Source organism: Oryza brachyantha, chromosome 7 (assembly GCF_000231095.2).
Source record: "Oryza brachyantha chromosome 7, ObraRS2, whole genome shotgun sequence".
NCBI classification, from domain to species: domain Eukaryota; kingdom Viridiplantae; phylum Streptophyta; class Magnoliopsida; order Poales; family Poaceae; genus Oryza; species Oryza brachyantha.
In genome coordinates, this window is record NC_023169.2 from 7,080,191 (window position 1) to 7,107,771 (window position 27,581).

The window sequence follows — 27,581 nt, forward strand, 5'->3', positions numbered from 1 at the left end:
GCGGGCATGGCTAGCAAAGGCCTGAGGCTAGCCAAAAATACAAATTTTATTTTTTTACTAACCTACTCATCACTGACGGGCGTACAACCTAAGCCCGTTAGAGATAAAGTCATCTGTGATGGGCTCTAGAATAGGCCGGTAGAGATATAGTCATCTGTGATGGGCTTAAGGATCGAGCCCGATAGAGATAAGGTCATACGAGCCAGGTCATTTTTGATTCCTCACGTGGGTCAAACCTATCTGTGATGGGTTCCTGTTTCAGCCAGATAGAGATTGGTACTTATCAGTGACGGGCTTGTATGTTAGCCCGATTGAGATAAGATATCCCTGATGGGCTAGATCTAACTCGCACCGTTTGGTCAAGCTTATCTCTGACGGGCATGTCACTCGGCTCGATTGAGATAAGGTCCATCCTGACGGGCTTGTGCCCGATTGAGATGTTAGCACACATCAGTGACTTTTGCTAACTGATGGGGGGCGCTACCCGATACAGATGATGCTTTTAGCCCGTTAGAGATAAGGGATCCTGTGCTAGTGTCTAGAACTGATTGATAAATATTGTTGACGAGATTTGCAAGGGAATTCATTATATCAAATTTTCTATGAAAGGAAGGATGCCTTCTATCAATATGCTGAAAGCATTTGTTTGGATGTTTCAAGGAAGCTACGTGCTGACCTTGTTGTTTCTTGGGATTCAACTTGCAAAATGCTTGGATATGCGTTATATTGCAAGGATGCTTTGAAACATTTTGCATCACAAAAGGTACAAAATGTTTCGGTAGTGGAGGCACGGTAGCAACCATGGAGAAGTTTCTGAAGCCACTTTATGATGTATGTAACTTGCACTTTCTTGAGCACAAAGTACAAAAACTGCCAATTTTTATTTCTCTTGGAGTATATAAAGTACACCGGTTGCTAGAGCTGACAAAAGACCAAGAGAAGTTCATATTATACTATGGTGAAAGATACAGAAGCTAAGTTTGATAAGTTTTGGTCAGAACGTGGCTTAATTTTGGCCTGTGCAGCTGCTCTCGATCCTCGTCATAAGCTCAGTTTAATCGGCTATTGTTTTGTTTTAAGATCTAATGTTGGCCAGTATATCGACAGAGTTGTTGCATTGCTCCAGAGATTGTTCACTGGATATATAAGTTCCTGCTCATCTTCAGTTGGGAGTAATGTTGTGGAATACCATACCAAGGATAATTTGTTTGATGATTATGCTCCGCAAGAAGAAACTTAATCCAGAGCTGAATTGATATTTGGAATCACCAACAATGGATATTGGTATGGATTTGGATAACTTGGAGTTTTGGAGTGGCATATGTAAGTGCTACCCGGCCCTTGCAAATTTGGCTCGTGATATCCTTGTTGTTCCTATATCAACTGTTGCTAGCAAGAATAATTTTTCCATTATATATTAAGAAAGTACCGGGGGATATGTAATGTAAAATTTGGTACCTCCAGTTACTATGTACTTTAAGGTTCTAAAATTTTAATAGTAAGTTTTGGTATTTAGAACTTTTTTTAGGATGATAAAATCATCCTGCTACTAAATATGCATTTACCATTGGTGAAAAAAATCGCGAATTGTTAGCGAAGTTTACTCAAGTTCAGTCCTGACTTACTTGACAAGCTGACCTGTCTCCATGACTGAACCTGTCCCAAAGACGTTTGGAGTAAACGCCATATATTAGTGGCTGAAGGGAGTACTTGTGTAAAAGTTTATCAGCTATCTTCATGGAAATGCAGATAATACATTTGTGCGGCTGCATAGGATATGCTGAATCTGTTCTAGAAGAGCATTTTGATCATGACAATGATGAAGAGGGTGATGTTGATGGAGAGGAAGTAGTCTTGCGATGACCATGACGACGATGACCACGACATAGAAGGTGGCGATCTTGATCATTAGAATTTCAGGGTGCAGTTCTTTTTGTTTCATGTAGTGTGGTATTAAGTCCTTTTGGGTAGGCTACTTGCACTACTATTTCACCCTTCCTTGACATGCTAATCCTCTGTCATTATGTTACTGTTATTATTATCACTGATACGTGGATCCCACTTTTTTATGGACTGATATATCAATGACTATAATAATAATATTATTATGACTGAGAAGGTGGATCCAGATCATAGGCAAACTTTCACTCTTTTAGCCTAATGTTGGAGATGTGTAGCTACTTATTTCCTTCTTGCTATTTTACCAGCGCTAGTAGTTAAAAATACTTCAGTTATCATTCCAAACATCTAGAACAACTACTCTGTGTGGGTACTGTATCACCACTCACCACCTTTTATCACCTTAAATATTTTTCCATGAAAATGCCTGACCAAAGTGCTGCATATATGGCAGCACGTGGTCATATGGTAATTGTACATAGATTGTGGCGTTGTGCGAGACTGACAAGTGATTTCCCCTCTTAACACTCACTGATCTCAGCTGCTGACGACGAATGGGCTTCGAACTGTGTGCTTTCCATCTGACCATGTTATTGAGCCCGACAGGTCGGCTTGGGCTGCCGCGTTCTTGCCGGAGACGGAGAAGGTCACCTGGAAGCCCAGCTTCTGCACGCTCTCGGTGAACTCCAGCTTGCTGGGCACCACCTTCACGTCAAGGCCGGCCGGCGCGGCGACGGTGACGGCGTAGCTCGCCTCTCGCTGCGCGCCGACGTTGGTGACGACGCGGCTCACCGTCCTGCTGCCGGCGGTGCCCAGCCCTGTCACGGCGATGGACGGGTAGTTGAGGTCGGAGATGAGGTCCTTGCTGGCGTTGCCGGCGCCGGCGCAGGTGAAGCCGGCCGGGAGTGAGGACGCGATCAGCTTGATCTGGGACGCGCCGTAGCCGTAGTTGCAGAGGAACTGGAGGTAGTCGTCCTCCCCGAGCTCGTACACCAGGCCGGCGTCCAGCGCACCGGTCGGGCTCACCTGCCCGGCGCCATAGTCGTACGGCGTCGCCGGCGACCCCGAGTCGGTCGTCATCGGTGCCTTGTCGTTGTTCAGCTGCGTCGCCGTCGTCATGATCGCCGACCGGATGGCCGCCGGGCTCCACGTCGGGTTCCACGCCTTGACGGTGGCTGCGGCGCCGGCTACGTGGGGGCAGGCCATGGACGTCCCCGAGACCAGGTTGAACTGCGACGGCTTCTTCTCGCCGGGCGGCAGCGTCGTCGTCGGGATCCACGACGCCAGGATGTTGACCCCCGGGGCTGCCACGTCCGGCTTGAGGATGTTCGGCGTCTGCGCCGACGGGCCCCTGGAGGAGAAGTAGGCGACGACCGGCGCCGGCTTGTACTCCGTGAAGGTGATCGTCGGCGTGATGGTCGCCACAGGCTCGCTTCAGTTCCCACGACGGAAGAGAGAAACCACAGCCGGCGATGAGATCGAGACAAAAAAACGATATCGCGACGACGACGAACTCGAGCGTGCGTACCTGGTGGAGGCGATGTACTTGTGGATGTCGGCGGCGGCGGCGGAGGTGATCTCGGTCACCGGGAAGTCGACGTAGGCGGTGGAGACGGCCTTCTCCAGGTCGTCCACCAGGACGGAGCCCACCGCTCCGGCGCTTTTGAGCTCGTCGACCTTCTCCAACTTGGACGTGTCGCTGTTCCGCGAATGGTGGCACAGCACGATCTTCCCTTTTATCTTGCTCGCATCCAGCGTGCCCGGCTCGCAGTGACTACAACAAAATTCAGTAATGACCGATGATTTTCACGGTGATCGAATACAACAAATATGGTAATGAGTTTTGTTAAATTAATTAAGTTGGTTCATACTGCCTGCCGATACATTTTATTTGACACCATCGATTTTTAAATTGTCTTATTCATCATTTTCATTTAAATATGTAAAATAATAAGTAGTTTTTGAAGTTATTTTAGTAATAATTAAATCATAGACGAATACTTAATAATTATATAAACTTTTAAAAATGATCGTTTAAAAGTTAACGGTGTTAAATAAGAAGAGAAAATAAGATAGAACAATTGATCGTATGCACGTACCTCGCTGACTCGGTATCAGAAACTGAGCTGGACTTTGCTGATTCACCGGTGATCAATGGATATTTTGGCGATTTATCCAAGTTGGAGAAGTTTATAGCTCCGCCCTGTAGATTAATATGTTCAATAGATGATCATCAGGTTACGATGATAAAAATATGGCAGGAATTAAAGTATCTAAGTTCATATATTGATCAAACTTTGACAGCGGTGTTGTTCCCGCCCAGCACGACGTCCGACTCGAAGTAGCGGTCGATGGTGCTCGCCGCGACGGTCAGTATCCACGGCGCCGCGTTCACCACGGTGGCGGCGTCCGGCCCGGCGTTGCCCGCCGAGCAGACGACCATGACCCCCTTCGCCACGGCGTGGAAGGAGCCGATGGCGATGGGGTCCTCGGAGAAATCCGGGCGGAAGTAGGGGGACGCGCCGAGGGAGACGGAGATGACGTCCACGCCGTCCGCGACGGCGTCGTCGAAGCCGGCGAGGATCGCCGACCCGGCGCACCCCTCGTCGGAGCAGACGCGGTACATGGCCACCCTCGACGCGGCCGACCCGCCCTTGGCCGTCCCCGGCGCGAGGCCGTAGTACGAGGCGCCGGTCACCGCGTTCCCGGCCGCCGTCGACGAGGTGTGCGTCCCGTGCCCGGCCTCGTCTCGCGGCGAGCTCCCGCTGCTCCGCGCTGACGGCCGCTTTTTCACCTCGCCGACGCCGAGATCGTAGTACCTTGCTCCGATCAGCTTCCTGCATGCGATGTATTATCAATATCTATCCCCCATGCATGTGATGTCCGGCCGGCGTTGGGGACGCACCGGTTGCAGTTGGAGGAGTTGAAGCCGTCGCCGGCCATGCAGACGCCCTTCCACCTGGAGGGGACAGGGCCGAAGCCGGCGTCGTCGAAGCTCGGGGACTCGGGCCAGACGCCGGAGTCGAGGAGGCCGATGATGGTGTCGGCCGTCGCGGAGGACGACGACGCGGACGAGACGGCGGTGGCGGTGGCGGTGGCGTCGGGCGAGCTGCGGCGGCGGCGAGCGCGGTCGGTCTTGACGACGACGGCCGTCTGCTGCTGGAGGAAGTCCCATGACCTGGTCGTGTGGAGGTGGTAGACCGGGTCCGCGAACACAGAGACGACGCCGGGCTTGCGGCGGAGCGCGGCGGCCTCGGGCTCCGACAGCCGCGCCGCGAAGCCGGAGAAGACGCGCGTGTACTGCTGCACCACCACGTTCTCCGCCGGCTTCCCCCTGATGGCCATCCATCCCATGCATCTCGGTGAGTACGATGTGACATAGAATGACGTCGACGTGACGTGACACACAGGACCATTGCGTTTTGCTTATTATTATCGCACACCATGGACGGCCCACTTTGTCTCGTTACAGTGTTTTTTTTTTCTTTCAGCTACAATTAATAACCGGATTATGGATCGATACGTCGGAAATGGAAGATCTCTGAACGCATGTAGTGTGTCCGAAACTCTCTTTTATGTTTTTGAGAACTCTTTTTTTTATTATTTTTACTTATCTTATGTTATGCAATGCCTCATTGGATTCGAGACGGGATCATACCAGCGGCTTGTTGGTTGTACGTGTTAGTACTAATTAAAAAATTAATTCGAGATATCATATATTTTTTTGATATATTGTATCCTAAGATAGTCATGATCAATGAATATGTTAGTGTGTGTATTTACACTGAGAGTTAATATATATTAAATATGCAATGGAGGTAACGTTAATAAAGTAAATCGACTACAACCTGGTGAGCACGCCGCTGACGAGGCGGAGGTGGGTCTCGTGGAGGAAGTTGGGCGAAGTCCGCGGCGGCACGGCGCCCATGTACACCACGTACACCCCGCGCCTCTCGCCACCGCCGCCTCCTCCTCTTCCACCCGCGGCATCGCCGGCGCCAGCGAGCAAGGCCAAAAGGAACAGAGACAACCAAAACATGATCGATCCATCCATCTTGATCAATTACTCCTCTGTACTGTTTGTTTGTTCGTATGTATGTGTCTCTGCACCCGGTCGATCCTCGATCGATCGAAACTGCTCTGAGGTAATGGCCACGACGATCGCATGGGGTGCATTTATAAGCGCGCGCGGCTGAGAGGTATAGACGGGTATGAGACTGCATGCGTTCCTAGGGGCTGTTTGTTTCGATGGACTAATCCATAAGCCTCTCTACTTTAGTTTCGTTTAGCCTCTAAAATACCAAACAAGAGAGACTAAAGGAGAAATTATCTAGGAGCATAAGTACCTAGGGGAGATGCTAAAAGGGACTAAAGGTTTATAGTATATCTACTCTACTATTCTATACATATAGCTATGTGTGAGTGTTGTGTACTATTGAGTAGGTCATTTAATGAGGTTTTAATCTCTTTTAGTCCCTCTAAACAAACATGGTAGAACTAAAAGAGACTTATGTATTAGTCCTAAGACTAATTTTTCTCCTAGGACTTATAGAAACAAACAGCACCTTAGGTCATTCTCAATGTAAGTTTCATGGACAGGATTATCTAGAGTAACATGTCATCTAAAAATTTTTAAAACTAGGATAAAACACCCCTCTCACAATGCATGTATAGTTTCATCTATTATTGTTTCCTAGGTTACATGCAAGACACAAGTTGTATAGGTAACTGTGCATACATGATTTCATCTCCATGAACTCATTTTATTTTTCTTTTCATTAATACGTTGACACATCATCAAAAATATCTATATGACACCCCATTTATTGTCCATGAAACTCTCACTGTGAGACTGACCTTAGGCCGATTAACGATCAAAAAAGTATCGAATTTTATGATAAATATTTGACGATCTAATAAACGATGCAATTAATACTACTAGGTTAAAATTCAATTTATAGAGATGGACTTTTCCGTACAGTTTTCTTTTAAATACATAGTATGTATTATTTAGAGCACAGTTCCAAAAAACATGTGGGTAAACTACGAGAGAAAAAAACCAAGAACAATATCCTAAAGTAGTGGTCGATCGTACTGGTCGCCGCGCGCGCACATGATATATTGATATGTGGCTGTGCGAGCGAGGTAGGTTTGCGTTGGTGGCCAGGTGCGGTGTGATGGTGCGCACACCACTATACCCGAGCTTATAGCCAGCAGCGTTCTTCGGTGATGGGCTGCGGCCGCGCACGCACTAGTGCGATCTCACATTATCTATCGAAATGCATGCCAGTGTGTGTACGTGCTGCATGCCTAGCAAGCTAGCCAGTAGCCAGTAGCTTAGCTACTAATCTTTTAGTTTTTTTATTTCTATTTTCATATATACGCGCATGCCCAGCCACGGAATAAGAAACGAAAAGAATGCATAATTGAGTATAACAGTGTGATTAAATTTGGTCATGCGCACGGAACGGAACGGAGCGCATGGGATACGGGAAACAGGAGCTTGAGGTCATGGCACCACCTTTTTAGGCATGTTTTAGGGTATATCGTAAGTTTCTTCTTTGAAGCAAGGTTTGCGGGGGCCGGGCTCACCGCTCACGCATACACGCACGCCCGGCCTCCTAGAAATTGCACTATGTAAACTTTTGTTAACCAAAAATATACGAAACGGAACGGACTCCCGTTTGGACGTGAGTCTTTATTGTACTTTAAATGCTGGCGCCGCTCCATGCTGCCTCGCCACGTTGGGCCAGCGATGATATCAGTTCTACCATATCTGCTACTAGGAAGCCAAATGGTATCATCTGTTTCAAAATTTATCTCGTTCTATAGTTGGCTTATTTTTTAAACTAAGGCCGCACTCTTTAGCTGGATGATGCGGAAAACGTAACAACAAATTAATTTAATATGTAATTACTTAATTATTAGTTATAATAAACTTAAAAATAGATTGTTATGATTTTCTAAATTAATTTTTGTATATAAATTTTTATAAATATACACCGTTTAGCAGTTTGGGAAACATGTGTTGGTGATATGTCCTAGAAGTAATAATAGAGATATGCTTCTCACATACTAAATTTTCTCTTTCGTCATGAATAACCTGTGATGGTGGTTCACACCGACATCTATGATGAAAGTTTTAAATGTCATAGAACGTGAAAAAATTCGTGACCAACGAAACATGTTACTGTTGCTTTGCTATGTGGATTGAGATGAAGAACACATGCATGGTTCAATTTTCTCTTTTTTTTATCTAGAATTAAAATTTTTCATTGGTATTTCTCACTCGTAATAACTCCAAAATTTTATAGTTCTTTTTTATAATCATGATCTTTCATTTAATTGCATTATTTTATGTTAATTGCTATTCGTTGGATCTTTGTCATATTGCTTGTTTTCTTCCACCTAAGTAGAGAATAGAAATATAAATGTTATTGCATAATAATTGCTAATTTTAGTTCATATTCTCTATTCTTATGTTAAACATAAAGAAGTTTAAACATATGATGAAGTAACACAAAAAAAATTGTCTTATATACATCAATATATTTTTCATGTGTAATGGACTATGTATAAGTTGTCCTGTAGAAGTTTCAAGAATTTTGGAGCTAATTTACTATTTTCTACATGTTATCCCATGTCCCGAATAAATATGAAAAATTAAATTATCTTCTAGGGACAATTCAAACTTCTATCTCCAAATTACCACATAATAATTACAATAATACATAAATTTGGTCAAAAAGTTCTACAAACTGACATGACAACATATTTTTGGCCCATAAGCATTCCATAAAAAACTTAAATGTTTTTATTAAAGTGGGACCATACATTGTCATAACATGGATAAATCTCTCATATAGTTTGTTATAACTCAAGACAAATGTATCCATTTGTGAACAATATATGTTCCCACTTTATTAAAAACATATAAGTTATAATGGTAAGCTTATAGCCCAAAAATATAGTGTCGTGTCACTTCGTAGAATTTCCGATGAAATATATATATATATATACATATTAGTTATTATGTGGTAATTTAGAGACAAGTTCGAACTGTCCCTTGAATATAGTTTATTTTCTCATCTATCTCCAAGACACGGCTAGAATGGAACCTAAATATACTTTTTTGTAATCTTTTATCTTATAAGGTGCACACGTAGTTGAATTTTGAATTAATTTGGATAATCATGTAGAAATTCAGGCCGCCGAATCCAGGCCCCTAGTGTTCAGACATGTCATACCTACTGCCTTCCTGACCATCCTCGTCAATTAAACATCGTATTTGTCATACACTCATCTTGTTAGGCTACGGAGGGGAGGAAAACACGCCGGTGAAAGGAGCGTGTGTTAGGGATACAGCGGATTCACTAAAAGATGTGAGGTGCGGGTGGAGCAAGCGCTAAGAACCACCTCCACCTACGCAGAGGACATGGCTTCCCAGCAGCCCTAGCTCCCTATCTATACACAGTGGGGCATTTATATCAATGATATGTTTATACATCGATATCTATAACTATGTTAAGAGTGGGATATTAGATGAAGTAGACTGCATGCTGATTTTTAGAGCTAACAATTAGCTACACTCTTGACCTGACTCTCAACATGTTTGGTTTTTGAGTAGCTATATTACAGAATGTTCTTGTAAGAACAATGCAGAATGATGCCCTCTATTGTATTTTTTTCTTTCTAGTATCTTTGTTTTCAAATAAATGACAAAACGTCTTATTAAAAATATATAAGTATAACTTTTTATTGAGTTTTTTAATTTTTAATATACTTTAAGCATAACTTGTACTTTTTTTACATTAATTATTTGTACAAAGTGACTAGATAATACAAAGGTCAAATATCATATATCCAAAATTTAAAATCATTATATACTTTAAAAGTACTTGTTTGTGTTTCAAAAGATGATTTGGCGACAAAGATGAAGTAAAAAAACAATAGAGGAAAATGAGGAAATAGATTGGATACCCAAATCCAACTAGCTAGACAACATTATCTCCAATTTTATATATCCTTGGGCGAAGATCATGGTCGTAGTGGGCAGGCACACGAGAACCATTATTATTACCCGAATCGATCGATTGCTGGGCGTCTCGTCGTTTAGATAAAACGCTTGGCAGTCGGTCTGTCGAGGTCGGCTCAGCACCGGCCCCACGCGTCGCGCGACCACACGAGAGAGCTACCTAGTGACGACGGATGCTAGCTAGCGCCATAGTGCATGCTTGGCCATAGTGGAAGTTCGTGGCTACGCGCGCGGCATTCCTCCACATTAATTTGTGCGCGTACGTCATCCATTTCTGTATATTGGAGCTATAAAAAATACGCTGTAATTATCGTTCATCTGGACGTGGTTAAACATGTATTTAGTTTAAAACTAAATACTAGGACTATATGTATATATGAGTCATAAAAAATACTTAATAAAAGTAAACATTTGTTCACTTTTAACATGTATATGTATATATGAGTCATCAAAAGTACATAATAAAAGTAAACATCTCTTCACTTTTATGTATTTTAATAAAGAATAACATCAAAGATAGATTTAGACAACAAGAATTATCAAAAAGTAAAGAGGAGATCCGTCCTTTAAAAAAACTATATTTTTGAGTCTATATCATTAATATACTTTGTATTAAAAAAAAGAATGTTCTTCGTTTTTTCAAACTCTATTTTATGAAACTTTAATACAAATATTACTTAAAAATAAAATCTTTTAAATAAAAGAAAATATATTTTTTAAACGGAGGTAATATATCTACCTATAATAGGACACATCTGCATGCATGCATGACTAGTGTGAGAGACTGTGAGTGGATGGCATGGCTACACGCAGGGGCAGGACCATGCCCTAGAGCCTCAAGATTACAGGTAGTAGAGTAGTAGGATCGATGAACAGCTAGTGCTGGCCGATTTTGGCTAAGCAAGCTAGGAGTAGCTGTTTGAGCGCCAGCCACCGAGTGGTGAGAGCTAGATCGCGATCGGTCGTTGGTGCGTACTCCTAATGAATTACTAACTTGAGTACCTGCATGACCACCACCATGCATACCAGCCAATAGCCAGAGCGATCAACTTGACCGGCCTAATTACGTGTTGATTGACCAGATTTTAAATATCCGTCCTTTTTATTTTTTATTTATATACTGTAATATATATAGTTACGAGCTGCTACCGGCAGGGCGTAGATCCTCCTATCCTATCCACCGTCCATTCCGTTGATAAGATGGCAGCTGGCATCTTCACCGTAACATGTTTGGAAGAGTCGAATACTCTAACACAATTCACCGTAATATGTTTGTCGAGTGTGCCCTGAGAGGCAAATCACCACTTCCCCTTGAGCACGTTGATCCTATTTGTAAATTTGTTTGGTTTATAAGTATGCATACAATCATAAAATACCTGATTGTTATATGCTATACTTTGAATGTCAAATACCTTATTCCCTTTTACCCCTATCGCATATGCATGAGTCACTAATCAGTTATCGCATTGTTTAGCCTTGCTACATTAGATGCATTCTATTCTCATGGTTTATCATTGTTATATCCTTGGGCAACTACCTTAGGGAACGTGATGGAAAGTGATTTGAGAAACAAATTGCACGCTTGAAGTTTGCAAAATTGGAGTTTCTTTTTAGAAAATTTTGGGATGGTTCTTTTGGTTTGGGTAATTTTATTGGTTCATCTAAAACTGGAGTTCAAACAAATATCTTTTACATAGACTTGTTCAAGTTCTTTTTTTAATGAGTTGAAATTATTTTGAGAAAATTTGTCGATGATCGAAGGTCATGCATGTTTTTAGTAGGGAGATTTTGCTGTTGGACACGGTTATTTTGCCAAATTGACCACTTCACACCACTAACAACGATTTAGGCCAGGTACCATTATAAAAACGAATTCATTTGCTGCTGGACACCGTAACAGATTAAAAAATCATTTCTGCTAGAAAGGAGAGTGAAACTTTCCAAAATGACATTGGGTGCCCCTGGACCAAGTCAGCACATGGGTTGCATTCTTCAGCTGTACACAGCATCGTTCAACTACATCCATGGCTGCCATAATCAAGCCTTTGGCTTTCTTGAGCATTTCTTTGCATCCATTGTTGCATAGCCCACTAGCATTTTCACTACCCATTGCGATTTCCCCTCTGTTAAGATCAAATTTGGCCAAATAGTCCACATACTGCTCTTCCAATATGAAGAACTTGCAAGCTAAAGGTGTCATCAACATCCAAATGCAAATAAATTCAAAAAATTAAAACCACAATCAACCAAAATCAGAACAAGAACCAATATCATAGTACAAAAAGTACTTACATGCTCCATCTTTGGCCACTTGTAGAACCTTTTGCCCATGGTGCCCATCTGCTTCGACACCCATCCTATCAGGTGAGTCCCACGCAGTGAGCACATCGCAAGGGGCAAGAACTCTTCTACATCTCTCCTTGCCAACGGTGACGCCGAGCTAGAGCCACTCGATTGCGTGCTCCCGCCCATTTCAAATCTAGGGTTTCTGCTGCTACGGGAGAAGGCAGATGTGGGGTTCAAGTGGAAGCAGCCGCAGCAAAAGGGAGATGAGGAGCTCGGGTGAATCTGTGGGTGAGAGGAGAAGGTTGTCTTCAACCTGGTAACATGGCCAAGGGCAAAAAGGTCCATTCACACTAATATCTCTCTCCCATCTAGCTAAAATTAATTTTTAATCTGATACGGTGTCCAGCAGCAAACGAACCCGTTTTATAATGGTACCCGGCCTAAATCGTTGTTGGCGGTGTGAAGTGACCAATTTAGCAAAATAAGAGTGTCCAACAGCAAAATTTTCCTTTTTAGTATGGGGTGCATATGGGTATTTTTGTGTAACAACCCTGCCTCTAAAATCCGTATTAGTTCGCTCTATACATTGAGCGAACCCACGTTCAAATAGTGTCTCAATTACACTTTCGTCCTCACTTCGTAACCTAGGGATACCATTATTGGAGCACAAAGACTTGACTTTTAAGGTGGTACTAAACCACCACTACACATCAAGCATCAGGGCATAATAGACATTCACCCCCTTAAGAAGGGGTGTCAAGCATAGCCCCAGTAGCTCACCGTTTACACGATAGAGGCCTAGAAGCATATGCATCATAGAACGGAGGTTGCCTGCAAAATCAAAATCCACGGAGGGTTATACTTTGATACCAACTGTAATACCACCCTGCCTCCACAATCCACGGAGGTTTATGCTCTAATACGGATACCATGGCTAGAGTATCAAGGCTTATCCCCCACTTAAACTTTCAAGGTGATACTAAACCACCACTGTTCATTCACTTCTGGGTCACATGGACCAAACTCACACTATTACCAAGCTTTAAACATGCTAGGGTGTTACATTCTGAGTATTTGATTTAGATTATATAAAGTATATTGACATTATCTTACTTGAAGTTTTGAACTAGGTTGAATAGTCTTTATTTCTGTATGAAAAAATTGTATTGCATAAAGTTTTTGTTCTTTTGTATGGTATCCTTTAATGACTTCTTGTCGATGTTCTTTTACGAGCTCTCGCTCAGTCTTTTTCTGTTACTTTGAGAATGTCTGAATACTGTCCGCTCATAATCCTTTTCTACGACTAAGTATGTCTTAAAACTGTCCTACAAGCTATAGCTCATAGCCTTTCTTTTCCTGTGACTGAATATATGTCTGAATACTGTTTGCCGCAAGCTCACCAAGAGAAGATCAACACTCTCTAGCACACAACACCTTCAAAAAAAAAAGAGCCAGTGGAGAAACTCGTTTGCAATCCACAAGTTCTGCTTAACGATGAAGCGTAACCCACAATACCCGGTAGTAAGCATCGACCAAAACAAATCCAAAACTACACGGTACACAGCAACATCCCAGATTCCCAGGACAGGCCTCAATCCATACCAGGCATTAAGAGAACTCAACATATACGAATAGCATTTGTGTTAAATAGCTCAAGCTCTCATCAGAGTTTCTTGTTCTGAAAGTTGATTAAATGGGCTAGACACATTATGCGGAAAAAGGGTAACGGCTTCGTTATAGCGAGTCCAGTCTTGTTCTCGCAAAAAGAACTACGGTACCAGCCTCTGTGGGTCACGGGGGAAGAGAGATGTCTTCCTGATGTTGTTCAGGGCACAGAACAGCATCACCACCCTCTCCAAGCCGACCCCAAAACCACCATGAGGAGGTGCGCCATAGCTGCAGTGGTGAACAAAATATTGAAACGGGTAGCAAATGAGGATCTTTAAACACGAAGTGGAGAGTTAGAAGAACAATATACAGCAGATCCTGCAATATCGGAGAACTAGCTGCGTTCGGGAGGAGGGATTGGGAACCCTCCCCTGGCAGTACGGAATAGAGGGTGACTCGTTAGAGCACGATTAATTAAATATTAGCTTAGAAAAACTATACGATTTTTTAAAGCAACTTTCCAATAGAATTTTTTTTGCAAAAAAAGAAATTGTTTAGCGGCTCAGGAAGCATATACGTGGAAAACAAAGGATAAATAGTTGGGAAGATGGACTGCCTAACGGTCAACATGTTACAAGAAGAAACTTACCTAAATGATTCAATGTATGATGCGATAGTACTCGCATCAATTCCACACTCTGTTGCACGTTTGGTCAAGAGCTCAGGCGTATGTATTCTTTGTGCACCAGAAATGATTTCCTCACCTGTCATATAGACAAATTGGTTCAACAACAGATCTAAATATTTCTGCTATGATATGAATATATATATATATATATATGACAACACAAATGTAGCCAAGAAACCAATTTCATTGAAGTCAACTTAATAGCAAGGTTCTAAGTGCACAACCCAAGAGGGATTAGGTGCATCGTCAATTGCTCTATGGAGCTACTCCAAATGCAAATACAATCCCTTATAAAAACGAATGTATTCTAAAGTATTTTTCCTTCAAAGACAGGCAATGATATCTTCAATAATAAAACACCTATTCCATCAAAAAGATAACATCACTATTTAGTCGTAGAAGGTAAATAAACAGCACACGACTGAAAAGTGTCTTCCTTATTCAGAATATGTTGAAAGTGATACAGGCTTGTTTTGTTCATTGCCTCGATAATGCCAAATTTTAGCAAAGTTATTGTTGAAAGCAAACCAAACACCCCTATTACTAAAATTTTGATAGTAGTTATGCAGTCATCTCAAGTCAAAATTTTGGTAGCAAATCAAACAGCCTTTTGGTAGCAAATCAAACAGCCTTACGCACATAGCGCTCATCATACGTCAGCATACATGCGGCAATAAACACAATAGTCTGAAAGAAACATAATCTGTGATCTTATAATAGGAGAATTTGATCAGATGCCAGTATCTTTCAGATTACGAAGAGAGATTCCTGAACCAGAGCTGCCACTTTGGATTACTAGCAGCCCAAAACACACCGACCAGCAGTCCCCAAGTGTCACTGAAGGAAAGCACAGGAAACAAGGGAGAGCACAAGCGAGTTTCTCCGGGTGAAAACCACATCCTTTCTTGGGTGGGTGGTGGTGGCTTCCTTCGCTGTTACCTTCTTGGAGGCATCGTTTTAGGAGGCTTTGCTTTGGTGGTGTTGTCGGCCTGCGGCAGTTGATCACACATAGCGGCGATCAGTTTCGTGATAGGCCCCCCTCAGTAGCTTGTGTTGGTGTGGTTGGCACGTGGGTACCGGGTGTGCACTTCCGTGCATAACCGCCCTCGGCATCCTTGTGTCGAGTCCTTTGTAATCTTTCTTTTTTCATTAATCTTAATAGCATTTGGATGACCTCCTTCGGTCATCCCAGCAATAAAAAAAAAAAGCAAAGCCAGCCCAGTGAAGTTCAGTGGTGAGCTCACCAGCAGCCTAAGGCAGACCAGTGGAAGTGGAGTAAAAAACAGCACTGGACCTGAACAAACACACAGGCATTTGAGCAGGGATATAAGGTGGAAATAGGTTCCATCAGCAAGACTAACCAATGGCAGTACGACAGCCATGGTAGTGGCATAGCAGAGTGTCGATAGGTGCAATGGCAGAGATGGTGTGTGCACAGGAAAAATGTTTGTTGTTCCATTTTGCAGTGTACAACCATATAGTACTGTATTCCGTACAATACATATAAACATACACATCTCAATAGAAGGAGCTGCTGGATCTGGCCTCACACTGGAGCGGCACCAAGAGACCTGACCTACTTGCATGTGCGCTGGATCAGATTATTGATTTTTGGGAGGGGTAGGAGGAGTGGAGAGAATGAGAATTATTTATCTCAAGGACAGTATTGGCAAATAGGGGAACAAATATTCAGGTGATGGAATAAAGGAAAACGCTATTTTTTGGTTGGCAAATAAGAGATTGGTTAATATTCAGTGGCACTGGAGGAATTTTCTTGTTTTGCATCCATAACAGGAAAAAAACAAAGCTGAAAAACATTATCTAAATGTGCACAAATATAACCAAGGTAGCTAAATAAAGCAAAAGAGATATGTGCCCTTGTAAGTTGCAACTAAAAAGTATGTGTCTAGCCTGGTTCGCAAAGAAGAATATTTGCAAGATTTTCACAGGAAACAATTCGATTTCCACATGAAATGAGAAGAAAAAGGTATAATGTTGCAAGGGTCCTCAAACTCTAGAATATTAACTACAAGTCTACAACATAAAAGAACTTGGGCTACGATAATATACTTAAGTAACTACCATGCTGTATCTATTTTAAACAATTATGATGCTTACCGCGAATAAACACATCAAAAGAGTTGCTGTAAGCTGGATCATCATAACAAGGCATTGTGTAAAAGGGGCGCACAGCCAACGGATACCGGTATAGGATGAAAAATTCTGTTCCATACCTACAGACAACAAAACAATTTATTGAACCCATTTTTAGGGGGGAGGGGGGGAGGGTGAACAACATATGACAATGAATCACATACTTCTCCTTAACAAGCCGGCCAAGTTTTTTCTCAGCTTCAGTGTTGAGGTCACCCATAGGTTCAATTTCAGTTCCAGCTTCCTGCCCAAAAAACAAACTATTTGTCAATTTCTGTACTTAAAATTCAGTGATTGTTTTGGCCAAAACAAGTTTCAGTCCACGGTTGTTTTTTGGCTGTGTAAAATACAGATAAAAGTTGTTGTTCATTAAATTTACAATTGTTAGCTTAGGAAAGCTGACATTTGTTAGTATAACCAAATCTTGTATAACCAAATCTAAACAGACAGGATTTTGGGTGGTCAGGCCAAGAATTAGTATAACCAAATCTTGTTTACCTAGCAAACAAGATGCAAATACCCAGCATATCTAATAGCTTGTCAAATAAACTTATCTAAATATCTAATAGCTGTTTATACTCCAAAGCTGTCAAACGCATCTTTTGACTATGGAGCTTTAGCAAAACAGGATTTCATCACATCAGATTTGTTTACTTATCGAACTTGTGTCATATAAAGAGATAGAGCCATATTTATTCAAATATCACGTATTCAACACACGTTTTGATCTGTTCTACCTCAAAGCTGTCAACACAAGTTTTGAACATGCAGTTTCAACAAACAGTATTTTGACTGAACTTGCTTCGTTTAAAGAAACATAACACATAACCAAAAGCAAAAGCAAAGCTTTACTCTAAACATATAAAAGAACACTTTTCAACAATCAAGTTTGTTAATTTTCTCTCAGCACAAGTGCAGAGCCAACAAAGAAATCCAATTTTTCAGAACTCCAATAAAATGTTTTACGAAAAAAATAGAAAAAAGTCATCATTGAAATTGCGTGGAAGTTTCATGAATTGACTTTCATTAATCATTATAAACCAGATATAGATTCCTTGGAAAACATATACACTTCATACTTGGCTTATTTGAAAATGTTTGGTACATCCATTAGTTGAGTTCTTCGTCAATCAATAGACAACTTGACAGGTGGTGTCAACTGCCATTTCGGGATAAGACAATAATTACATGTTTGATCAAATCATTTACTGGATGGACAATGGTGTAGCTGTAAATAACAGCTAGTACATCACATATTTAACAAATTGTGGATACCACACATGTGATGTTGCAATACTTTTCCATGATACTCCCTCCATTTCAAAATATAAAGGCATAATGTTGTTTCATTAGGGACAAGGATTCATCAACAATTACTCTTTTAGAATCTAAGTTTTATGACAAAATTGATGTTATTGGGTTGTATTTAAATTGATTTCTTATGATTATACTTCTGTGTCACATAAATGACATATTAATAAAGTAATTGTTGGCCAAGGCCTTGTCCTAAAGTCCTAACAAAACAAAATACTTCTTATATTTTGAAATAGAGATAGTAGTATTTAGTGCTTTAGTAATCACTACAGCACGAAACCACACCAAGTAATGACTAGCATTAACAATAGAACATAAAATAGAACCGACAAGCAACCTAATAATATTCGGTTCCTAGCTAAAGTAATTCATTTGAATAATAAATGAGAAAATCTAAAAAATGCCATTGACAAACGTGTAAGTCTAAAAAGTGCCATCGACAAGTGTGAGTTCTACAAAAATGCCATCATACAAACGACTGTCTGAGAAATGTCATTGTCGTTAAGGTTCCGTCTATTTTTTCCGTTAAGTACACTGTTCATATTATAGCACTTAACGGAGAAACGCTAACGGAAGCTAACGGCAATGGCATTTCTTAAACAATTTCGTTTGTACAATGGCATTTTTTACAACTCACACTCATCAATGGTATTTCTTAGAATTAAGTGTTTGTTCATGGCATTTGTTAGATTTTCCCTAAATGAATACACCATGAAGATGTGAGCTAGAGTGTTTAAAGCATGCAGTTTCACCCAACTGAATTAGAGCAAACATAGAGATGGTCAATGAAATAAGCTTTTACCTTCAGCATTTGAATTCCTTCTTCATATGTAAGCTTCAAGGTTTTCTCCAGGTACTGTACGAATTAACACAACTTGTGTCAGTAGCTAAAACTAGCAGGTAATAAACTAAAAAAAAAGTAATAATGATCATAAAAAGGTTTAGTTATCATTACCTTCAGAGGTTCAAATGGATATTGCCTATTAATTGTCTCGAGTTCCTTCTGGCAATTTTCATTCAAGTGTTTAAATATTGCTACGAACAAACCATCAATAATGTCACAAACCTGCATCACAAAACCACCAATATTTAGTCCACATCACTTCAACAGTACAACTAAATGAAACAAAGTGTCTTCCAATCAATCTTCCTTACCTCAAAGTAGTGTTCCTTGATCTCCATCTCTGCATCGAGACCAACAAACTCACACAGATGCCTGTGAGTGTTTGAGTTCTCAGCTCTAAACACCGGGCCAACCTCAAATACACGTTCAAACCCACCACAAATAGCCATCTGCTTATACAATTGAGGAGATTGTGCTAAACAGGCAGGCTGCCCATTGTATTGTAGCTTGAACACAGCTGCACCGCCTTCACTTGATCCAGAAATTAGCTTCGGGCTGTGAATCCCAACAAATTTCTTTGACAAAAAAAATTCCCTGAATTTCTGCAAAACATATTGCAATGATTTCCATTTTTTAAAAATAGCATTAGATTCAATGCTTGGAGTCCCATAAACTAGCCTACAGGTAGGTGCTTTTTACTAGAAGATTATGATTCCAAGTTGAAAGCATGAAGGCCGCCGACCAGACTAGGATTTTCTTCAATGATTGTAAGGTGTTTGCTGAACCATAGGTCATATAGCATTCTTGGCATAACAAAATCTACTATAAAAAAGTACAAATCAGTACATGAACCAAATACTCACGTTTTCAACTTGACATTGGATTCGGAATATTGCTTGATTCGCAGGTGTTCGCAGATCAATAGCTCTATAATTCAAGCGAGTATCTTGGCCAATGCGAACAAGCTTCTCTCCAGCCTGAAACCACAGCAAGCATCAATTTCTTAAAACTCATTAGGATTCTATGAATTATAACCAGAAAAAGTGGAACACAAGGAGAAAGCAATGTTAATTGGAAAAAGACATACTTGTTCAGCCCTTTCAAATTCAGCCTCACTCCGGGCAGCATCCTCAAGGTTGATTGGAAGGGTGGGGATTGCCCTATTGATGCAGTAGAGCTTCCTCACCTGAATCTCTACCTGGCAGTCAAAACGATCGCATAAATAGATTTATTACTAAGCAAACATATATCTCAAAAAACCAATGTGATATCCATATGCTTTTGCAATATACTACTTTTCATAACGTAAGATGTTCGACTTCTTTGGTTACAATGTTTGACCATTTGTTTTGTCCAAAAAATTATGGAAATACCATTTATTTGCTTGTGACTTACTTTATTATCAAAAGAACTTTAGGCACATTTTTTATATTTACACTAAATTTTTGAATAAGACGAATGGTCAACGTTGCAACAAAAAAAGTGAAACATCTTACATTAGATATCAGTCTGGCTTTTTCCCGATAATTGTAATTATTATGATTCACCATTTTAGAGCTATCAAATACACCATTTTATAATTGGATGGCTGACCTGCTGTGTGGTGGCCTTGAGGGGCTCCTTGGGGAGGGACACGACGCCCTCAACGTCGACAATCGATTCCTTGCTGAGGGAGGTGGCAAAGCGCACCATCTGCGTGCTGACGCCGGCGTCGGCGCTCGCGACGAGCACGCACTGGACGGTGCTCATGCTCTCGCGGAGCACGACGAAGGCCATCTTCTTGCTGACGGGCCGGATCGCCTGCGCGGCGCCGCGGATGAGCACGGAGCGGCCGGCGGCGGCCTCATCGAGGTCGCCGACCCCGGTCCAGGAGCGGCCGGAGATGGCCTTGGACTGGATCTCCTCGACGGGGACGTCGCCGTAGTTGGCCGCGTAGGGGTCCTCCTCGGCGTCGCCCTGCGGTGGCTGCTGCTGCTGCTGCTGGCGCTGCGCAGCCTTCTCGGCCTTCCTGGCGTCCTTCTTGAGCTGCTTCTTGCTGATGGCGGCGGCGGTGGAGAGGTCGGCCGCGAGGCCCTCCGCGGAGGAGGGGGCCGGTGGAGGCTCCGACGACATCGCGTTGGCGGGGACTGCGACGCCGACGCGGCGTGCCGTGCGGCGGGCGGGGCGGGGAGGGGAGTGCGGCGGTCAGAGTAGCTGTGCGGGAGAAGATTTCTGCTGATCCAGCCTCTCTCTCTCTCTCTCTTTTCGGAAGTAGGCCGGGGTTTCCTACTTCCCAATGGGCCATTGAAGATTACGTGGGCCGCGTTCGTTCAGACCTATTTATAAGACAAATTTCCTGTATACACGTCTCCTAAACTAAAAATTTTCTATAAGAAGGTTGCTTAAAAATTATATTAATCTATTTTTATTTTTTATAACTAATAATTAATTAATCATATACTAATTTATTGTTATGTTGTCCATACCGAATAAGTTAACTAACACTGAACGCGGTCGTGGTGTGTTCGGTTACTCGCATGGGCCTAGCGGTTAGTTGCCATCTCTCATTCAGGCTGAGTGGTCCGACTATGGGGTATAGATGCAGTTGTTTGGTTATTTGTGTTATTATAGGTTGGCTAACTCATTCAATAAGACATATGATCGAGAAGAGATTTTGTTTAGTTGATTACATGTACTATTTGTATGGTTAACTATTATAAAACTTTTGTTGAGATGACCAATTTATGAAGAAAAAATCTTATTATAGACAAAATTACATATATAAAAATGGCATTAATGGATATATGATTTAATCAGATTGATGTATCTTTTGATCACATGCACTGACAAAGCCAAACGGTAAAATTAACAAGCAAATTGTTGTAGCATTGGTTATTGTTTATCATTTAAGCTCAAACTATAGCATCGACTGTGAACATTACGAAATCTTTGTATGTATTTCATAGTCGATTCAATTGTCTACTGCTTAACCAGAACTAAAAATGTAAGTCTAATCTCGTCCATGTCAGCAAAAAGTATTTATGAAATTGTTTCTCTAGATCGACACAGCTTCTGATAGAATTTGGAGGTAGCGATGAAAGCCATGCGAAAGCCGATCCAGAAAGTGATAACGGGAATAACCTAACATTCAGAGCGTCATGAGCTGATGCCTCTCCGCATTGTGCTAGTAATCGGCTAACATGTTCAATCCTAGAAACCTCATCTTGCCTTGAAAATAAGAGAATTCTAGGATCCTGTATCGGTGAGGCAATTGAACTCTATCAAACCACTCAGGATAAGGTCATTGATACACATATATCTGCTCTTTTGGTTTGATCCCAAATTGTTCCCTCATTATCTTGACAGCTCTATCGGCCCACTCATTGTCTCTTACATTGCCTTCACTGTGACGATACTGATGAGTTTCTTCTAGCCGATGTTGCCCCCCCCCCCCCCGAGTCGAATTCCTTGAGAGATGTACTAATCAATTGTTGTCTTGATCAAAGCTTACAATGTATTCATCAAAATTCTAGATTGATCAAATAAAGCATGATGAACCGATTCATTCACTATGTCTTGAAGTGTTTCATCCATCGACTTCAGAAGTTCAGTATTTTGAATAGGCTCTTTTGGTGTCATAACGAAACATCGAAGACAACAACTTCAAAAATTAGCCATAGATTGCTCCACCAGTTGTCTTTGCTCTCCCGTCAAATCTTCCATTGTGACTAAGTTCTTGAGTACTTCTTCGAAAGACATCTTCGACTTCTGACCAGATGATCACTTGTGGGTAAAATTAGCATGTGTCCCACTGGGCGTGCAAAAAATGTGTTGATGTCAAAAATGTGATCCGATGATGTGTCACACATGAAGGCATGGGAGTCACTTCTTAGAATGCTCCAGTGCAGAACCTAAATCTTAGAATGTACAGGCGTGCCAGTCAGTTTGATCCTGCAACTGATAAGATAAACAGTAAAACAAGCCGATCGGCTATCGAGACGATAGATAACTGAGAAACCAGCCGATCGGATGTATGATGTAACTGAACCTAGCCGATAGGCTGAATGATCGGCTGTTGAAAGCTTGGATCGGCTAGAAATTCGATAAAAATATACTCGAGTAGTTAAATAAGCAATGAAATATTTGTTACGATCGGCCAAAATCAATTATCATGAATCTCATAGGTCGATGCAATATAAACAACTACCAATCTAAATAAATCAATTTGATTGGTGTAAAAATAATGCAGTAAGGCAATTGGCTACTCTATTGATGTAAATATAATAAACATGTAGATCGACAAAGATCATCGGCGGTAAACGACTGACAAACGACCAAGATCTATAAAATATCTAGCCTAACTTATCAAGAATAATCATAGAAGATCGGACCAAACCGAGACAGTTCAAGATTACTCCTAAAAATGTCAGACTAGATACTAAACAGATCTAGATTGTTATCAACCCGATGAGCCGATGACTGATAACTTATCGGCTGGTACTTCGATAAAACAATAAGGATACATTGATCTGATATAAACCATCTGATAAACGCAATCTAATAGATCGGACCGAACCAAGACAGTATCAGATTGAATATATCAAATAGCAAATATCAAACCAATGTAAATCACCCAAAGTGGCCGACCAGATCAACCCAAGATATAGGAATAACCTGAGTTGAATCTGATACGATAACTAGCAATCATACAACCATACTAGAAGATCGGACTAAACTGAAATCTAGCCGAGATGATTATCGTGGCCGATAAAACGTAGGACTTACCCCTCCGCCGATATGATGCAGCCCAGCGTCAGGTGCCAAGTTCCGCCGGAGTCGAAACCTCGGGAAGGAGGGTGGCGATGCGCCGAGAGTAATTGATCTATGTATTGAGATGGAGATGGTTTATAATGACCCCGGGCATACGTAATTATACCCATGGGTGGATACGAGTCCATGCCACACATGACACATGACTCCTAATAGATAAAAAGAAATAACAAACTCTATCTCTATCTCGGACATGATACAAGTCCATGCCGGACATGACACCGTGTCCTAATCGATAAAAGAAAACAAATAAGTCCCGATTAGACTCTAACTCTCTTAGAGATAAAGCAAAAATCCTAGACTAATTCTAATTAACAGATAAAATGTTACATGAACTTTGGTTTGCTTCCGAATCTATCTGCATGCTTCTAAACCAATCGGACTCCTTTTCCAATCCGATTTAGACTTTATCGGCTGAATTGGAGTCATTTTCCACCTTTTCTTCAGTCCGATTGCCTTACTTTCTTGTTTGATTTGGTCACTGTTCTCAATTGATCCTCCAACAGTTATTTCCAAATTCTAGCGTTAATAGTTATACATATAGGGGTGGATATCGAGTCGGCTCGGCTTGTTAAGATAACGAGATGGCTCGGCTCAACTCAACTCATTGGAAAGCCTGAGCTAGCTCATGAGTTGATGGTCTGGCCGATGACGTGAAGGCAATGTCGCAGTGATGGAGTTGTCGCCGTCTGTTGTAGTCGACTTGGGAGGTGGCCGGCAGCGGCAGAAGGCGCTAGGAGGTGGGGAGGCGAGCCAACGACGACGGAAGGCGTTGGGAGCTTGGGATTGGGAGGCGGCGCACCGGAGGAGCTAAGGGCAACGGTTGGCGGTGGAGCGGCGTGAGGCGGCGTCCACTGTGGAGGAGGTCAGGGCGGCAGAGCGGTGCGAGGCGGCGGCCGTCGACGAAGGAGCTTGGGGTGGGAAAATAGCATGCTGCATGCGGTGGCGGTGGAGGAGCTTGTATAGGTACTGCTAGCTGTTGGCTTTGCCCTTTGACTAGGGTTTTGTTTATTGTGCTACGGGTTGTGGCTGGTGGGCCTTCATGTTGGGATTATGGCCTATGGCCAGGGGTGGGCTCTAACTCATTAAGGCTCGCTAGAAAAATAAAATGAGTCGAGCAAGCTAACGAGCCATGAGCTTCTTGTCCACCCCTATATACAATATAATACTTTTTTAGTAGCAAATCGATGGAAAAGAAAAAAGAGAAAAGTAGAGAGCTTTAGCTATGTTGCCTCATCATCAACGATGACCACAAACCAAGCGGCAGCGGCAAGCAGCGCGGTGGAATACGAAGGCGAGCTCAGAGCCCCTAGATCCAGCGCTAACATCGGAGGATTTAGTGTGGGGGAGCTCGACTGCCGACGAGGAAGGTCCATAGATAGCTACGGCAAGGAAAGTCCGAAGGAAGGTGGGACGAGCTTGTTTGGGATTTTGGTGGCATCAGTATGGCGAGGAATGTTGGCAACGAGGGCTACCCCTAGATCTGGCGGCAACATTGGCGGCTCGGCTACTAGCGATGGGTGCGGATGGAGGTTGCTCCAATAGGCTATTGAATCTTGTCAGTTGAGCAGCATCCACGGAGTCTGTGAAGGGAGGAGAGGTGACAACAACGACCGTGCACAAGGGAGGTGACAATGACGACCATGTGCAAAGGAGTCGTGTAGGAGCAAATGAGGGCAAGGGAGGTGATGCATGTGAGACCCTACACGTGTCTTGCACCTGCACATCCACCTACTGCGCCCACGCATATCCCCACGTCTACACGCGCCCAGCCCGGATGAAGAGTGATGATCGACCCGAGTGTTTCCCTCGGTCCTAGCTGGGGGAGGTGATATTGCATGAACTAAGCTCCCGTGGGCGTGCAGGCAACCAAACACACGCCGACTACATGCGTGGATGCGAGGCAGGCTTGATGCAAGTAACCAAACACACCCATAAAGAACCTATTTTTATTCTATGTGGTTGGATTCTTTTTCAACTTTTAGATGAAATATGAAAGATTATCGAATTTTTATAGCTATTTCATGGTGTAAAGGATGAAATTAGTTTCTATAAAGTTAAAAATTTATTTCAGAAAATAAGATAATGAACTTCTATATAAAACCTTTTTTTCAAAAAATGTACCGCTTAGTAGTTTAGCGTGCGCACAAAAACCGAGGAAAAATCTGAGAAAAATCCAGGTTAAAGAACACAGCCCACCGGCGGTTGCATTTTTTCCTCTTTTTGGAGTAAATGTTTCATACTATAAGTTATTCTAGATTTATCATAAGCCGAATTTCTACAAGTTTAATTAATTTTATAAAATAATATAATAATATATTTAACATAAATAAATACTAGAAAAATATGTTCATGGTAATTTAATATAACTAACTTGGTGTTGTACATATTAATATATTTTATCCATAATTTAGTTAAACTTAAACATGGTTAACTTAGAAAAAAAATAAAGTGGCCTATAATATCAGTAGCGCAGTTGATTTCAATTTGAATTTGTTTTCATTATCACACTAATTTCTACCGTTCGATTTAGAGACATTTTAAGAAATACAATTGAAAAGGGTTTGATTCGACCTTTCCAATCGACAAGCTTACCTCCAAATGCTTGTGTTAAAATGCTTGTTTACAAGTCAAGTGCATAATGATACAAAGTATTTTAGCCGTTACTTTAACTCTCATTTTTCTTTCACAAGTTTGGATGTGACTCTTGACCTCAATGTCAACACTGTGGCTGGTACTGGCATATATACATTACGTGTGAATGGTGCATTGTATCACTGATTGGACCATTTGGTTCCTGGTTCGCATAGGACTTGTCATTACAGCTAAAATTTTATCATACAGAAGATCTAGTTGTCAATTGTTAGCATTACTATTTGAAGATCGTGTTAGAAAAGGCATGTTAAATTTTGTTATCATATTTCTTGAAAAACTTTTGTTTGTAAATGTCATCGATGAATCTCACCCGAAAGAGAGTGTATGTACAAGTTGTTCGTGACAAACCTTTTGTGTATAGGTAAGTTCGTATCGATAATTAAAAATTATTCAGGTAATAAAGAATTATTGATGTATACATGTTGATTTTGTTTACCAGGTTTAAACACTTTGACGATATTGAGTTTGGTGATGTAGATAGACCATTTAGTGTTATCGTAATGGTAGAGACAAAATTCCACACCATAGATTGTGACGAGATGAAACACTTCATATTTATTGATGCTACTGTAAGTTTTATATATTCTTTTTTATAAGATTGCACATTAGTGTGCACTTAATATATTTTTTGGTATGAATGTAAGGGTCAAAAATGGAAGCTATTGTATGAGGAGAATATGATACAAGTATACTGAATGGAGGACGCATATATACAATCCATGGAGTTAAATTCCATACAAACATGTGGGAAATCAAGTTTTGATATATTACATGTTGTTATAAGTGTGTCTTCACATTGCAAATAAGAGTTGTCATGTACAATCCTTCCTACAGTTTCCCCAATACCCTAAGTACCTAACTGAATTTTATTATGTGTGGCATTGTCCTAATAAGACGTTTGTTGGTAAGTCTATGAAGAAACTTCCTATAATAATATTGTTGCAAAAACTTGTTGACTATTTAAAAAGTAAAGAATGTTGGCTAACAAAATTTCTTGCAGACATAGCTGGTCTTGTCGTGAATTGGGTTCCTATTGATTGCATTGGTGGTAGCTTTTACACAGAGGTAACACTAATCAAGGGGAGGTAACTATCCATAATTTATAAAGTAGTCATAACTATGTCCTTCTTTCATATTCATTTAATGTTTTTATTTCGCATGTGCTATGAAAAATGAACATCATTGGGTGGTTGGGGGTCTGGTATAAGCTTTTAAAATGTCATGTGCTTCATGGGCATCAGCTAACACTAGCCACCAAATAGTTCTTGGAACAAATCTTAAGGTCAACA

General features: G+C 41.5%; 2 protein-coding genes across 2 annotated transcripts; both read right to left on the minus strand.

Moving 5' to 3' along the window:
• Nucleotides 1–2,192: 2,192 nt before the first annotated feature.
• On the minus strand, nt 2,193–5,982 carry LOC102715221 (CO(2)-response secreted protease-like). The gene is made up of 6 exons (XM_006658432.3): nt 5,748–5,982; nt 4,805–5,233; nt 4,196–4,736; nt 3,999–4,102; nt 3,428–3,673; nt 2,193–3,331 (listed from the first exon to the last, which is right to left on the minus strand). The coding sequence occupies exons 1-6, from the start codon at nt 5,951–5,953 to the stop codon at nt 2,437–2,439; spliced, it is 2,421 nt and encodes an 806-aa protein (XP_006658495.2). The 5' UTR covers nt 5,954–5,982; the 3' UTR covers nt 2,193–2,436.
• Nucleotides 5,983–13,568: 7,586 nt separating this feature from the next.
• Nucleotides 13,569–21,042, minus strand: LOC102715035 (aspartate--tRNA ligase 2, cytoplasmic-like). Its single transcript, XM_006657576.3, has 10 exons — nt 20,422–21,042; nt 19,916–20,026; nt 19,692–19,805; nt 19,140–19,430; nt 18,940–19,050; nt 18,787–18,840; nt 16,835–16,914; nt 16,635–16,750; nt 14,478–14,592; nt 13,569–14,116 (listed from the first exon to the last, which is right to left on the minus strand). The coding sequence occupies exons 1-10, from the start codon at nt 20,938–20,940 to the stop codon at nt 13,990–13,992; spliced, it is 1,638 nt and encodes a 545-aa protein (XP_006657639.1). The 5' UTR covers nt 20,941–21,042; the 3' UTR covers nt 13,569–13,989.
• Between the last annotated feature and the right edge of the window lie 6,539 nt (nt 21,043–27,581).

Coding starts and splice junctions, on each gene's coding strand:
- LOC102715221 (XM_006658432.3), bottom strand. CDS start 5,953: ATGGATGGATCGATCATGTTTTGGTTGTCTCTGTTCCTTTTGGCCTTG. Junction 5,234..5,747: donor GTCAGCGGCGTGCTCACCAG/GTTGTAGTCGAT, acceptor GATGGCCATCAG/GGGGAAGCCGGCGGAGAACG. Junction 4,737..4,804: donor AACTCCTCCAACTGCAACCG/GTGCGTCCCCAA, acceptor CATCGCATGCAG/GAAGCTGATCGGAGCAAGGT.
- LOC102715035 (XM_006657576.3), bottom strand. CDS start 20,940: ATGTCGTCGGAGCCTCCACCGGCCCCCTCCTCCGCGGAGGGCCTCGCG. Junction 20,027..20,421: donor TCAAGGCCACCACACAGCAG/GTCAGCCATCCA, acceptor TTTGACTGCCAG/GTAGAGATTCAGGTGAGGAA. Junction 18,841..18,939: donor ATCCATTTGAACCTCTGAAG/GTAATGATAACT, acceptor TAATTCGTACAG/TACCTGGAGAAAACCTTGAA.